This window comes from Garra rufa, chromosome 12, assembly GCF_049309525.1.
Source record: "Garra rufa chromosome 12, GarRuf1.0, whole genome shotgun sequence".
Classification (NCBI taxonomy): Eukaryota; Metazoa; Chordata; class Actinopteri; order Cypriniformes; family Cyprinidae; genus Garra; species Garra rufa.
The window spans coordinates 45,522,315-45,538,439 of NC_133372.1; the positions used below are offsets into that span (position 1 = coordinate 45,522,315).

Genomic DNA, 16,125 nt, shown 5'->3' on the forward strand with positions numbered 1-16,125 from the left:
GAGATTTCAGGTCAGAGTCCACTTAAAACACACCATATGGATGCTGTACCGCGGTAAAAGCGCATGAACGAGACGTTTAGCATGCATGTTCCCTGCTGTGTGAGACTGACTCATATGTGTTATACCATAATGCCGTTTTCTTTCTTATGATAGAGGATTTCTTTCATAACAGTAAAATAACAGGCCATGCAATGTATATCATGTTTTCAAATAAGGCAAATGAGGTTGTGCTGTAGCAAAAATCATAAAGCAGCATTGAAGAAGTGGTTGATTTTAACACCTAATGTACATTTAATATATATTTACATTTTTGTAATTGTTATGACAATTAATCACACTTTGTAACATCATTTATATTTTTAAAATGTAAAAAACATGCATTTTATATGTATTATTTATTTATTTTTTAATTTTTTAAATTGCTTTATTGTATTTAAAAAATCTATTTTCTAGGGTTACCATTCAGAATTTTTATATTTTATTGAATAATTGTAGTCCCCACTGAAAGGACAAACTCAATGATAAAGTAGTTGATTTTAACACCTAATGTTCACATGCATATATATTTACATTTTTTGCATAATTGTCATGACAAATAAGCAGCACATTTTGTAACAATTTATATTTTTAAAATGTATATATATATATATATATATATATATATATATATTACATTTTTATAGTTATTTTTATTGTTCTATTGTATTTTTTTTATTAGTGTTACCAATTTGAATCTTTTTATTCACCGCTGAAAGGACAAACTCATTGATAAAGTGGTTGATTTTAACACCTAATAAAAACATTTTATTTGTCATTTTTTTTATATTGTTTTAATTGTTTATTGTATTTGTTTTTTTTAAATGTTTGTTCTCTTTTCTAAGGATACCATGTTTTATTTTCAGATTTTTTTTTCATATTTTATTGAGTCATTTTATTCCCCACTGAAAGGACAAACTTTGATTTATTACACCTAATGTACATTTAATAAATGTATACGCATATATATTGTCATTTTTTGCATAATTGTTATGACAGTTAAGCACATTTTATAATTTATATGTTTAAATTTTTTTTATTATTTTACAACATATTTTATTTGTATTATATTTTTATATAGTTTTTATTGTTTAATTGTCTTTTTTTTTTTTCAAAATGTTTGTACTACGGTTAATAAGCACTATTTACAGAATCTTTTCATTTCATTGAATCATTTTGTTCCCCACTGAAAAGGAAAACTCAGTGAGGAAGTGGTTGATTTTAACACCTAGTGTACACAAAAAAAGACCCAACCACAAACATCTCATTTAACGTTTTTATTACGGACAAAATGAAACAAAAAGGCATAGTGACACAAAATGACCTGGCTGGCAAGGAAAGAAAAAACCAGCATTCAAAAAGTAAAAATAAAAAACAAAAGCAATTGTCATCATCATCATCATCATAATGCAAAAAACAAAAACAAAAAACAATAGAATTCAAATATTGTAGTTATAAGCAAAATTGATCTCATTTTGTTCATAAATAGAAACCTGTTAAACATTATTAAATATTAACTGATGGGCAACTTGCTGATAACAGTTTTAAAATAATTATCATTGCTGACTTTACAAATAAAATAACTACAATTGGCAGGTTTGTACACAAATGAAATGTCTTAGAAGTTATTCTTTTTAATTCAACTAAAAATAGTATGCTACAGTAGAAAAAAAAAAGATTAAAATAAAACGTTCGACTAAATGATCAAATGTATTTAATTTTTTCCCACGAAACTTAAAGATGAGATCAACACAATAGAACATCTAGCAAAAGCTACTAGAAAACTATAGACCCACTGTTGTTTTACTGTGTGCTGTATTATCTCACATTGAGAACATTATAGTTCACCTTTACATGTTATAGTGGTGGATTTAACGTCAGTCAAGACCAGGCAAAACAAACAACCCGGGTTTCAATACAACTACTGCTTCAGCCTTGAAACAATCTCGGTGCAAGTATGCAAGCGTGAAATGCGATGCATTATCATAAGGTTTAATTGCGCAAACATTTGCAAACGTGTCGGCCAAGTGTTTACGTCTGCATACTTGCGGAAAGTATGTTTCTGGCCTTTGACCTGAATCCAGAACATTTACGCTTCTTTACGTCGCATTTAGAACCTGAGAGTAAATCGACAAAGCTGATCCAATCACCTCACGAGTTTGGCTGTGAACAAGCTTCGTAAAACCGTACATTTGCGATCTCAGAGTTATGGAAGCCCAATTCTGCTACTGAATAAAAAATAAAAAGGTAACTGTGACTTTTTAATCTCACAATTCTGACTTTTCTGAAGTTAACATCTTGGAATTTTTACTTTAAGTTATAAAGTCCAATTCTGAGGAAAAAATTGCAAGTATATATCTCACCATTCTGACTTTACGGAAAGTCAGAATTGCAAGAAAAAAGTCAGAACTGTGAGATGCAAACTTGCAACTGTGGTAAACTTTTAATAAATTGTTGTTAAAGTGTATCAATTTAACCATTAAATGGGATCCAGAAAAATGAAAATGGAAAAAATTAATGATGAATTAAAAAAAAAAAAATGTTCATGTCTTGGTTAAAAAAAAAAAAAAAAACTGCACAAGTTCTCTTGAGAAAATGTTCAGCCAAAAATAACAATTGTGCCTTTATTCAATTACCCTCATGTCACTCCACACCAAATTTCAAACCAATCCATTGAACAAAAATGTAAATATTGGGCAAAATGTCTGAGCTGCTCATTTTCATTCCATGAAATGTCATGGAATTTGTCAAATTATTTAAACTGAGATGCAAACTTGCAATTGTGGTAAACTTTTTAATAAATTGTTGTTAAATTGTATTGAATTGTATTAATTTAGCCATTAAATGGAGACCAGAAAAATGAAAATGGAAAAAAAATTGAATTTGGAAAAGGAAAACGTTCATGTCTTGCTTTAAAAAAAACTCCAGAAGTTCTCTTGGGAAATTTTTCAGCCAAAAATAAAAATTGTGACATTATTCACTCACCTTCAGGTCACTCCACACCAAATTTCAAACCAATCCATTGAACAAAAATCAAAATATTGGGCAAAATGTCTGAGCTGCTCGTTTTCATTCCAATTTTTTTATTTTTTTTTGGGGAATTTTAAAGAATTGTGAAATAAAAAGTTGCAATTACCTATTTTATTTTTTGTTCAGCGTAGAATCAGGCTTTCATACAGATTTGTGCAGGAGTCCTTTTCAAAATCAAAAATGAGGCTCTGTTGAATCGGGGAGCCTAAATGGAGAGCCAGGTCATGGTTTTTGCCATAGATCTTTTTTGGGTAATCACACCAGTGAGCACAGAGTTTAATGCAAGATTGTGTATGTGTGGAAACACTCTTCTGATATCACCTGCACAGGCTGTTCAGTTACACAATGCACAAATACACTCACGCACGCTCATTCATACCGGCACGCATTCACAAAATACCATTTAAAATACAAATCAATGAATTATAAGTCATATTAAAGAAGAAAAAATATCTGGACTTCATCTTCCCAATTTGACCCCCAAAAAAGTGATATTTACAATCACACTGTGACAGATCAACAAAGACCTACACGGGTCTTTAAAATTACAAAAAGAAGTTGTATTTATCAATTTTTCCATTTGCGCATTTATTTTTTTCTTGTCTACTTTTTTTGCCTAAAATTCACAGAGCATTATTTGAACAGCAACGTATCGCCCTCAGAAGAGTATTTTTCTCTAAAGTAAAGGACCTGTTATTGGCCAAAAGAAGCACTATGTTGCAAGTAGGAAATAAATAAAAGTACAACAACAAAACAAAACAAAATAAAAATAAAAATAAAATAAAAATGAGACCAGGAGAAATATTAACTGAGAAACTACGAGGAGAGTGTTCCTCTGTTTTAGTTAAAGCTCATTTGCCCTGAGGGCCAGGTTAATGGTAGTTTGCGTTATTTTTTTTTCCTTTTCGTTTTTCTTATATACATCTTTTTTTGTTGTTTTCTTTTAAGTTTATTCAGAGATGGGGTGAGTGCTCTCTGAGGTCTCTGGCGGAGAGGCCTGTACATTTTTAAGTGCTTGGCAAAAATGAAAGGATCACTAGTAGTCTTCAGAACGCGTACACACACACATCCTTCTAAAAACGAATGAAAAATGACACTGAGGGAAACGGATGATGTCTGGGAAGGGTGGAGAGGTGCGGGGGACTCCCTGGTGTTGTTTCATCTCTTCTCTTTCCGATCTCCTTGTTTTGCTTCAAGTGAGGTAGAGTGGCTTATCCCTGCCTATCATACTGCCACTGCGAAACAATGAGAAACAAATTAGAGTTAGGAAAACGTTCATGTCTTGCTTTTAAAAAAAACTCCAAAAGTTCTCTTGAGAAAATTTTCAGCAAAAAATAACAATTGCACCAATATTCACTCACTCTCATGTCACTCCACACCAAATTTTAAACCAATTCATTGAACAAAAATCTAAATATTGGGCAAAATGTCTGAGCTGCTTGTTTTCATGAAAAATTCCATTTCTGGTAAACCTTTAATAAATTGTTGCTAAATTGTATGGAATCAACACTGTCTCACTCCCAAGTCGTCACATATTGACGTTTGGTCAGGACCCTTTGGCGTCGCATTTTGACGCACAGGGTACCCCTTCAGCGTCATTTTTGGACGTGCAGGGTCCTCCACTGCTTTAAATAAGAAACCCTTGGCGTCAATAAGCTGACACGAAAGGCACTGTGAATTTTTTTGTCGTGATTAAATTATATATTGGGTAATAATATTGCCATTATTGCATATGTATTGGGGTGTGATTTTTCAATGCAAACAGTCACAACAGTTTTATTTATATTACACTATTTACACATTTACGAGCACGTAACCCAACCCCTGCCCCTAAACCTAACCATTTGTCAATAAAACACAGATATAACAGGCAGATACAACTACAGTCACAATTTATTTAAAAAATATGAATATTCCAAGTCTTCCGAGGCAAAACGATTTATTTGTGAGAGGAACAGACGCGATCGCCGTCTCCGTCCGCTGTAAAGCTCATCCTGTTTAACTTTGCCGCAGTCCGTGCGCGAATTCAAAAAATGCCGCCAGACAGCAGAAGCATTACGTCAGCCTTGGTTGTGAAATTCTATTGGCTCTTGTGTGTCTCGTGACCGATTACGTCATGCTAATGGTCGGGCGTATCTTTTTGAATAAGAATGTGAGCACGTTAACGAAGTGGGATAATTTTTAGCGATTAAAACCTTATGTTTTACTTTCTTCTTCGCATAAAGATGGCTTCAGAAGACTTGGAATGTAACACTTTTTTACTGCTTGTTTATGGTCAGTTTTTGCAATAAATACATGTGACTGTACTTATATTTGCCTGTGCTATATATTGTTCAGAAGTGGGTTTAGGGTAGGGGTGGGTTTAGGTGCTCCAGTCAAAGTACAAATTTATATAAAATTGTTTACATTTTTACAAATGCATGCAAACCAGTAAGACAAACATCTGAAAACAGTGGAGGACCCTTCAATAAAAAAATTCATGTCTTCCTCTAAAATAAAAAACTCCAAAAGTTCTCTTGAGAAAAATTTCTGACAAAAATAACAATTGTGCCATTATTCACTTACCCTCATGTCACTCCACACCAAATTTCAAACCAATCCATTGAACAAAAATCTAAATATTGGACAAAACGTCTGAGCTGCTCGTTTTCATTAAAAATTCCATTGTCAAATTCCATGTCAAATTTTGGATGAATAAATAGTATGTTTAAATAAAATCATGATATGGACTATTGTTTGTCAAAATTATTGTGAATATTATTGTAAAAAAATTTTAATAAATAAAGTTGTTTTATGAATTTAAATATAAAATAAAACGTTCATGTTTTGCTTTTGCTTTTTTTTTAATAATGGCCAAAAATAACAATTGTGCCATTATTCACTCACCCTCATGCCACTCCACACCAAATTTCAAACCAATTTATTGAACAAAAATCTAAATAATGGGCAAAATGTCTGAGCTGCTCATTTTCATTCTATGAAATGTCATGGAATTTGTCAATCTTTTGATGAATAAATCAGGATCAGTATGTTTAAATCAAATCTTAATATGGACTATTGTCTGTCAGTATTATTGTATAAATGTAATGTTTTTATGAATTAGAAATGCATTTTAATTATTAATTAACCATTAAAATGATAATCAACAAACAGAAAACACAGGAAAAAAACAAAACAATGGAATTTAAGAAAAAAATAAATAAAACGTAATTCATAGGGCCCTAAAATTTACTTTTAGGCAAACTTTTAATAAATTGATGTCCAAAAAAATCCCCAAAAATGTAAACTGGAATTCTTGGAAATCTTCTATTAATATTATTGTAAAATGAAATAAATGAAGTTGTTTTTATGAATTAGAAATTAATTTTGATTATTAATTAACCATTAAAGTGAAAACCAGAAAAATTAAAAAACAGAAAACAGAAACAAAAAAATACAACGGAATTCATAGGGCGCTAAAATTTACTTTTAGGTAAACTTTTAATAAATTGATGTTAAATTGTATTGATTTAACCATTAAAAAGAGTCCAAACAAATGGAATCCAGAAAAATTCAAATGGGAAAAAAATAAATAAAAAAGGGGAAAAATACTTGTGCACTGTATTTACTAAGTTTATAAGTTTTTTAAGATCTATCATATGACTTAGGACACTTGAAAAACAGCTCATGAGTTGTATTGACTATGGTTATGAAACTTTTAGTCAATGCATTAGACCAGTGTGAACATTTGGCTAAATATCTACTTTTGTGTTCCACATAAGAAAGTTATGCAAGTTTGTAATGACATGAGGCTAAATAAATAATGACAGAATTTTCATTTTTGGGTGAACTAGTCTTTTAACTTTGTTATTGTATGTGGTTTTTTTTTCTTTTGCATTGCATTGTTACATTACACAATAAATAATTCATGCCACACAACTCTGAAACCACACATGCTGCTTGCAAACGCTCACCAAGTCCCCTGATACTATGACACACGTCTCGTGGGACAAGCACAGTTAACATTGTAACATCGTAACAAACACACACACTGTTTACCTGCAGTGGTTTCCGCCGCATTCTCGGTTGCAGTACTCGCTGTCCCAGTCGGGGTTCTGGCCCACTTGGTTCGGAGCCCCTGGAGACTGAGAGCCCCCCACGCTCTTCTGATACTCGGACTGTAAGTGAGAGAATCCCTGCGAGAGAAAGAATACACATATATTATTAGCATTTTTAGGCCAGAAACATATGCAAGTGTGCAAACACGAATGCTTAGCCAATGCAATTTAAGTGTGTGGCTCTAATTTGTTTAAAAATTTAAAATGCATTCTAAGAATTAAACCTGTAATTTGTTTCTCACTTCCTTTCAACAGTTGATAAAATGTTTTCTTTTGTTTCACTGAAGGAAGGTGCTAAACGCTGATAGTTTGGAAATCAGACCTTTTCAGTTCACACAGCGTCTCGTTTTCTGATAAAGACAACACCTCCAAAACAACACATCCTCCACCCCAGTTCTCACTTCATCTCATTTCACCTCACACTGCAACCGCTAACCGCATGTGCAAGATGACCTGTCCGTTTCCAAGTTAATTTGGTAACACTTTTCCAACAAGATTAGCTTCTGCTAAAGTTCTGAACTTACTGTCTTAAACAAAAACCAGGAGGTAAATACTGTGTTTTTCATTGTGTGTTTTTTAAAAGTTTTTAATTGACAAGTTTTGAATGGAGTACTACCATACTGTTTACTGCACATCACATGCTTTTCCATTAAATTGGAGCATTGATAAATGTTACTATGGCCATGTTTGGAATATACACTGCCACTCAAAAGTTTGGGATCAGTAAGATTTTTTTTATGTTTTTTTTTTTTTTTTTTTGCATAAAAAGCAATATTAATGCAATAAAAAAAATTGATTTTAATATAATTTATTTCTGATGCAAAACTGAATTTTCATCAGCCATTACTCCAATCTTCAGTGTCACACCTTCAGAAATCATTCTAATATACTGATATTAATATTAATATTAAAATCTAATATTACTTTTATTATCAATGTTGGAAACAGTTGTTCTGCTTAATATTTTTATCCGGTGATACTTTCTTAAGGATTCTTTGATGAATAAAAAGTTAAAAAGAAAAGGCATTTATTTAAAATAGAAATCTTTTCTTATACAATATAAGTCTTTACTATCACTTTTTTAAAATCAATGTAACAAATCCTTGCTGAATAAAAGTATTAATTTCTTTCAAAGAGAGAAAGAAAGAAAAAAATTACTGACCCCAAACTTTAAACGAGGTGTTTATTGTTGCAAAAGTAAAAAAAAAATAAAAAATAAAAAATAAAAATGCTGTTCTATTTAAGGTTTTATTTATTAAAGAACCATAAAAAAGTATCACAGGTTCCAAAAAAGAAATAAAAATAAGCAGCAGTTTTCAACACTGATAATAAATCAGCAAATTAGAATGATTTCTGAAGCATCATGTGACACTGAATACTGAAGTAACGATGCTGAAAATTCAGCTTTACATCACAGGAATAAATTATATTTTAAAGTATATTAAAATAGAAAACCACTATTTTAAATTGCATTAACATTTCACAATATTACAGTTTCCTTCTGTATGTTTAATCAAATAAACGCAGTCTTAATGAGAAGAAAAGTCTCCTTTAAAAAGCATTAAAATTCATACTGATTCCAAACTTTTGAGCGGCAGTGTGTTATATATTGTATATATTAAAAAAAAAACATTAGTAGGAGTATACAAGTATGAGTATGCAATGCTAAAAAATTCTAAAGGTATACTCACTGTGCTACTTTTTTGCACTATGCAAAAGGACTGTTTGCAATTAAACACTAGAGTATTGTAAATTGCATGCATAGACTTTTGCATTGTATACAGCTTATTAAAAAAAATGTTTGTAATACACTATGCATTATGCAACAAAAACAATAAAGAGCCAGACAGAGGTATGCTGCTCGAGCTTAAATGAGCAAATGACGTCCAATTATAATTTCTGGAAAAATCATGTCAATTACATTTAGAAAATCAAATAAACAATGGAAATGTAAGGTCAAGTTGATTGCATTGCCTTATAGGATACAGCTCTACAGTTGCACATTTTCTATGCATTCTCAATGGCAGTGCGCCGTTCCAGTCGCACCCCATAAACACAAGCACGTGTGGCGTTTCCCAGCATGCATGCTAACCTGCTGTCCTGGGGGTGGGGAGTGCAGTGGTGCCTGGAGGCCCATCTGGTGAGAGATGATTGGCTGCGACTGGACCTGCTGCATGCGGATTGGCTGGTTGAGGAGGGAGCCCTGGTGCAGAGAGAGCTGCTGGTGGAGGGGAGGGCTGATCTGGAAGGACGCTGGGGGGGAGGCACTGAGCGCGGGCAGCATGGCCGAACGGGGCAGGCCGTGTCTGGGAGCCCCCGCTGCGTAGCTCTGGAGGTCCGAGAGGGGGAAGGGGCTGGGGCCCAGGTACGGGGAGGAGGGCTGGGGCGGGACGCTGTACAGGGAGGCGTTGGGGGGCATCATGTGTGACGACGGCTGACTAGACTGGGCGCTTTTGCTCTCCACCGGGTCACTGTAGGTCTGACAGAGAGGAAGACAGACAACATGCACATAACATTAATGCATGTTTATATAAATACTACTTTATAACAGCACCGGGTGCATGAGTTTAAACACTCTCATACTTCACATTTCCCACCGATGATTCTTTTTTCCCCAAACAAAAAGATGCATGAAAAATTTATTTAGGGCCAAAAAGATGCATCCTCTTTTCAAACATTGAGATTTGATAGCTCACTGCAAAAAATGATTTTCTTACTTAGTGTTTTTGTCTCGTTTTCTAGTAAACATTCTTGAATCAAGATGCAATTACTTGACAAGTAAAATGACTTATTAGATACGATTAAATAAGATATTTTGTCTTATTTTCTGAAATAAAATAAAAAAACTTTTTTTTGCTTAAAATAAGCAAACATGTGCAAATTGGGTTAAGAAAAATAATCTTAATTTAAAGACAAAACAAGTTTTTTTTTTGCACCATTAGCAGATATTTTAAACAATGTCTTGATATTTCTTTTCAGAAAACTAGACTTACTATCTTAAGTTTTTTACTTGTAAAGTAAATTCATCTTGATTCAAGAGTTTTTAGATATTAATGCTAGAAAGTAAGACAAAAATACCAGGAAAAACATTTTTTGCTGTGTTCAGAGTTCATATAATACTGTCATTAAGAATTATATTAACAGTTGAATAAATGTGAGAAACTGACATGAAGTAATGTGTGCTGTTTTCTAAGTTTCTACTTTATAATTTCACATTTATTTCACTTGCTTGCTGTTTCTTTGTAAACAATTGTGAAATTTACTAGCTATTTCGGAGTGAAAACTATTTCCACATAATTGTTTCATTACATAACTGGCACAGACTCAAAAACATGATAATCATGTTTTCCAGCATGATTTGAGAAAAGTATCCTTTCCTTGAAAATGAAATCTCTTTAATCTCTTTTGCAGGTCCCCTACTGTACATCTCAGATGTTTCTCATGAGAAAAAAAGTCTGCAATCAATAGTCAGAACTCTGATCAAATGACTCAAGTGCATCTATTTTTATTTCTCCTGAGGACGTTTAGGAGAAAACGACATGGATTTGATAATAAGACCACTTTTTCAAATCATATTTTCTTCCTTTTTCAGTATATGAGTACGAGTATATGAACATATCTGTAAAAACACAGCATATGCTTTTGGCAAAATATTTAATTATATGCAATGAAGGATGGTGTTTATGAAAGTTGTTTAATAAAATATCAGGCAAAGATCTTGAAGTGTGCAATCCAAAGCCAGAAATATGATTATAAACTCTTATTTCTGAACTTTTATTTCTGCTGAGGAATTTTAAGAGAAAAAGATGTGAAAATGATGTGGATTTGATGGTTAGACCGATTATATTTTTCACTTTTTTAGAGGGTGAGAATATATGCATCAGATTTGGACAAAATATTCACTGCTTTTCTTACTTAGATTTTTTGTTATTTCCAGCCAAAATATCGAAAAATTCTTAAACACATTCTTAAATCAAGAAGGATTTTCTAGACTAATAAAATGATTGTCTAATTTAAAAAAAAAAAAGTCAAAATTAAGTACGTTTTTACTTGAAAAAATTATATATAAAAATATGCATAAAAATATTTTCTGTTTGAAATAAGATTTTTTTGCTTACTACATTGGCAGATTATTTTGTTTGTTCTAAACAAAAACTCACTTAATTTTGACTTCTTTTTTCTCGTTTAGAAAATCCTTCTTGATTAAAGAATTTTAGATATTTTGGCTGGAAACAAGACAAAAATAAATTTCCAGGGAATTTAATAATGCTTTTCTTACTTAGATTGTTTTGTCTTGTTTCCAGCCAAAATATATCAACATTCTTAAATCAAGAAGGATAAAAATATTTTCTTGTTTTCAGAAAAAACAAGTCAAAATTAAGTGAGTTTTTGCTTAGAACAAGCTAAATAATCTGCCAATGAGGTAAGCAATAAATAAATAAATAAATAAATAAATAAATAAATAAATAAAAAATTAAACAGAAAACAAGATTATTTTTCTTACCCCAATGTTTCAAGCAAAAACACACTTAATTTTGAGTAGTTTTTTTTCTAAAAACAAGACAAAAGTTTAATTATAATTTAATTATACACTGTAAAAAGTTGTCACCGGTTTTAACTCAAAAACTTAAGTTCAGCAGCTGCCATAACATTTTAAGTTAAATCAACTTAAAAGTACAAGTCATTTGAACTCATTTTATTGTTGTTAGTTGAAATAACTTGCAGTTTTAAGTTGATTTAACTTAAAATTTTAGGGCAGCTGCTGAACTTAGGATTTTAAGTTGAAACTGGTGAAATCTTTTTACAGTGTACACAATGAAGGACAGCATTTAAGCAAGGCTCGTGCTCAGATTTGCCATTATCCCAAAGCTAGAAATCTTAATATGAACTCAAAAGTTTCTCATCAAATGCCTCATTTGCATCTTATGCATCCTTAGAAATTTTAGGAGAGTCGTTTCATTAAATGAAGCATAAATGAGCATTGTCCTTGAGGAGGAGGTAGTGCATCAAAGTCATGAAACACGTTCAGAAGCATCAGTATTTAAAACAGCAGAAAACCACAGTGAGAAGGAAAACTGTCAGCAATCGCACAAACACATCTATCTGTGATTTGTCAAGCTGAGAGTGTGCGCTTATGGCAGAGCATTGTTTCATTACCGTTTTACGCGGGAGCATGCATCGCAAATGGCAATATGTATTTCAAACGCCAGTGCGTGATGGCCAGCCGCTCGTGTTCATCAGCTGTCACCATCATAACGCCTCATATATATGGAGCAGAACATCTAAACTGATCAACATGAAAAGATCCACGTCCGCTAAGAAAACCAGCGAAACCAAATAAGAAAGCAAACGCCGTTTGAGCGAGCACAGCTGCTTCGGACATTTTCAAACATCTCTCTTTAAATTAAACAAGTGGAGATTGTCCAGGTCCTGAATGTACATCATGACGCACCATACGATCGCTTTCTAAAGAAACTGTTATTGACGGTGACATTAACCGCTTCATATTTTACACAAGCTCTAAACAACACTGCATACTGTTTTTGAGCTAAAATCAAACTCCTGTTATCATTTACTCAGCACTAAATCTGTATGAGTTTCGTTCTTCTGCTGAACACAAAAAAGCTATTTTGAAGTCAGTCGCAGTATGGAAAAAAAATACTATGGAGCTCAGTGGGTACTAGTGTTGCCACGATACTAAAACTTTGACTTCCTGACTAAAATATCTCGATAATGCAACAGAAGTGATACTACAACAAACATAAACGACAGGTTAAGTAAATAAATAAAAGATGATCCAAATAGAGGTTATACACTGCAAAAAATGCTTTCCTTACTTTGATTTTTTTGTCTTGTTTCTAGCCAAAATGTCTAAAAAATCTTAAATCAAGAAGGATTTTCTAGACTAATACAAGTTATTGTCTTGTTCTCAGAAAAATGACTCAAAATAATGCGTTTTGGCTTGAAACAAGCTAAATAATTTGCCAATGGGGTAAGAAAAATAATCTTGTTTTCTGTTTGAAATAAGATGTTTTTTTTATTTTGGCACCATTGGCAGATTATTTAGCTTGTTCTAAGTGAAAACTCACTTAATTTTGACTTTTTTTTTTTTTTTTTTTTTTTTTTTTTAAACAATAAAATAATTTTTACTCATCTAGAAAATCCTTTTTGATTTAAGAATTTTTAGATATTTTGGCTGGAAACAAGGCCAAAAATCTAAGTAAGAAAAGCATTTTTGGGCTGTAAATAATAGATAATCCAAATATTGCAGTTATGAACTGCAAAAATGCTTTTCTTACTTAGAGTTTGTGTCTTGTTTCCAGCCAAAATATCTAAAAATTCTTAATTAAGAAGGATTTTCTAGACAAGTAAAAAATTTGATTAATTTAATTTTTGTTTAAAATTAAGTTTTTGCTTAAAACAAGCAAAATAATCTGCCAATGGGGTAAGCAAAAAAAATAAAAAAAAATTTCAAACAGAAAACAAGATTATTTTGCTTACCCCATTGGCACATTATTTTATAATGCACTTCATTTTGACTTTTTTTTTTTTTTTTAACTGAAAATAGCACAATTTTTACTCATCAAGAAAATCCTTCTTGATTTAAGAATTTTTAAACATTTTGGCTGGAAACTAGACAATAAAATCTAAATAAGAAAAGCAGTTATTTTATATATTAAAAGCCCCTATAAAAACACTTTGATAAGAGCTAAAAGTATAAAGCCAAATTGTATTTCATGATATAGTATTTTTCAGTATAGTATAGTTCAAAAATAATAATTTATATCATGATATAGTTTGATATTTTCTTTTTGTTATTACTAATAAGAACATAGATAAAAGTAAGAAATTAAAGGACAAATACAATAAAACAAAGACACAAATTAAATTTATTTTAAAAATAAAATGGTTTTATTTTTTCCAAATTCATTTGAAATTTTCTGGATTCCGTTTTTGCCGTTTTGATTTTTTCTATACTCTGTTTTAATGGTTACATTAAAACATATTAATCAAAAAGCATGTCTAATTAATTGAAATCATGAAACATCCACAAATTTAACAGCAATTTCTTAAAAGTTTAACAAAAATTACCTTTTAAGGCTCTGTTTTCTATTAATTTTCTGCATTCCATTTTAATAGTTTCACCACATTTTAAAAATCAAATGCATGTCTAATTAATTTATAAATATTAATTCGATTTTATAAAGAATTATTTATTATTTATTTCCTTTTTTTCAGAACATTTTCCAAATTAACATTTTTGATCAAAGTCTGCAATTTGTTTCTTTGTAAATAATTATGAAATTCACCAACAATTTCTGAGTGAAAAAAAGTTTTTTTTTTGTGTGTGTGTTTTTTTTTTTTAATTCAGTTTTATTTTGATCAAACACTAGTGGGTACCAGAAACCATTTGGTTACACATTCTTCAAAATATCTTCTTTTGTGTTCCAGATTCATGAAACAGACAGAAGTTAGATTTTTTGGTGAACTGTCCCTTTAAGACTCTGCTATTCTTAACTAGATGAAATGATGGCATATTATGCTGATTTTAAAAATATGTCAGAAAATGTACTTTTACACAAACACAAATTCATATTGATCTATAAAATAGCAGCAGGTGCATGAGTTTAAACACTCTGTCAAACTTCACATTTTCCAGCCATTCTTCTGATGCTTTAGTCTCGAACACGCTCTTCATGCACCCAACAAAAAAAGTGCATAAAAACCTCATTTGTGACTAAAAAGAGTCACTCTCTTTTCATGAGTGTACGTTTCAAGTTTTGAGCTGTGAAATTGATGTGGATTTGATAGTCGGAGCAATTTTTTCTATCATATTTTCCTCCTTTTCAGTGCATGAGAGTATACGAACACATCATTCAAAGCATCTGGCAAAAACAGATTTTGACGAAATATTTAATTATACGCAATGAAGGACGAGAAAGGCGTTTAATAAAAGCCTCCGAGGTTGATGAATACTGTATTCACGGCCTAATCAGCGCTCTTGTTTTGGGCCAAGGAGCTCCGAGAGCGAGGTATGGAAAAGGAGAAAGAGTGTTTAGCATGAAAATGCAATTTGCGTTTTTCAAAAGAGAAACAATGAATGTAAAATTAGTGGTTTGAAATGGCAGCGTTTTATTATGCAGATGAACGTATGCGATGAAACGACAGACCGCGCTGATTTCTGCTCATTTGAATCTGTCAAACGGCTTTGGCAAATTCCTTATCGATTTATGGATGGTGCAGGCGGCGCAATCTAATAGATTACAACAACTGTTATTGACCGCAGAAACATGACAGAGATGAATATCGCTGACACAATTATGTATAAGGTTTGAGCTAATGATGCTATTTTGGGGATTGTACACACCATCGTGCCAACAGAATGAAGAATGAGCGTCTGAAGGATCAGTTCACACAGAAATGAAGAATCTGTCATCATTTATTCACTCTCATGTCACTCCAAACCTGTTTGACTGAGGAGGAGAATTTTTGAAGAATCTTCACAAGATTCTTTTTGGTGCAAAATCAGCGAATAGTGATCATATCTGTCAGTGCTATTTTTTGATTATTTATGTCATTATAAATATTATTTATGCCATTATAAATTCTTATATTATATATTATATTATACATTTGTATATTTTTACATTTAATATTCAAATTTTTTTTTTTTTTTTTTTTTTTCAGCTTTTAATTCCATCTAATATAATACTTCAACTTAGGCTTATTTTCAGTAAGTTTCTAAAGCAACAATTTCTTCATCTAATATTTATTTATTTTTATTTGTTTTACATTTTAAAAAATTTCAATTTAAAAATATTGTTAAAAATGACAACACTAGTCTCAAAAGACACCATAAAATTAACCTCCATAAAAAACACCATCAAAAGCCATATTTTGGCTGAACTATCACTTTAAAACAGATTTAAAACATTTTTATATTCTCACATTTAATTTTTGT

The 16,125-nt window shown here is 31.5% G+C and overlaps 1 protein-coding gene across 1 annotated transcript in view; it reads right to left on the minus strand.

The window, feature by feature from the left end:
• Positions 1-1,315: 1,315 nt before the first annotated feature.
• Positions 1,316-16,125, minus strand: part of LOC141346666 (TOX high mobility group box family member 2-like) — a 68,328-nt gene continuing 53,518 nt past the window's right edge. The window contains exons 4-6 of the mRNA XM_073851599.1: positions 9,256-9,642; positions 7,105-7,241; positions 1,316-4,301 (exon numbers count right to left, since the gene is read on the minus strand). Of these exons, the coding sequence (XP_073707700.1) occupies positions 4,259-4,301; positions 7,105-7,241; positions 9,256-9,642 (567 nt within the window). The 3' untranslated portion in view covers positions 1,316-4,258. The remainder of the gene's footprint in view (positions 4,302-7,104; positions 7,242-9,255; positions 9,643-16,125) is intronic.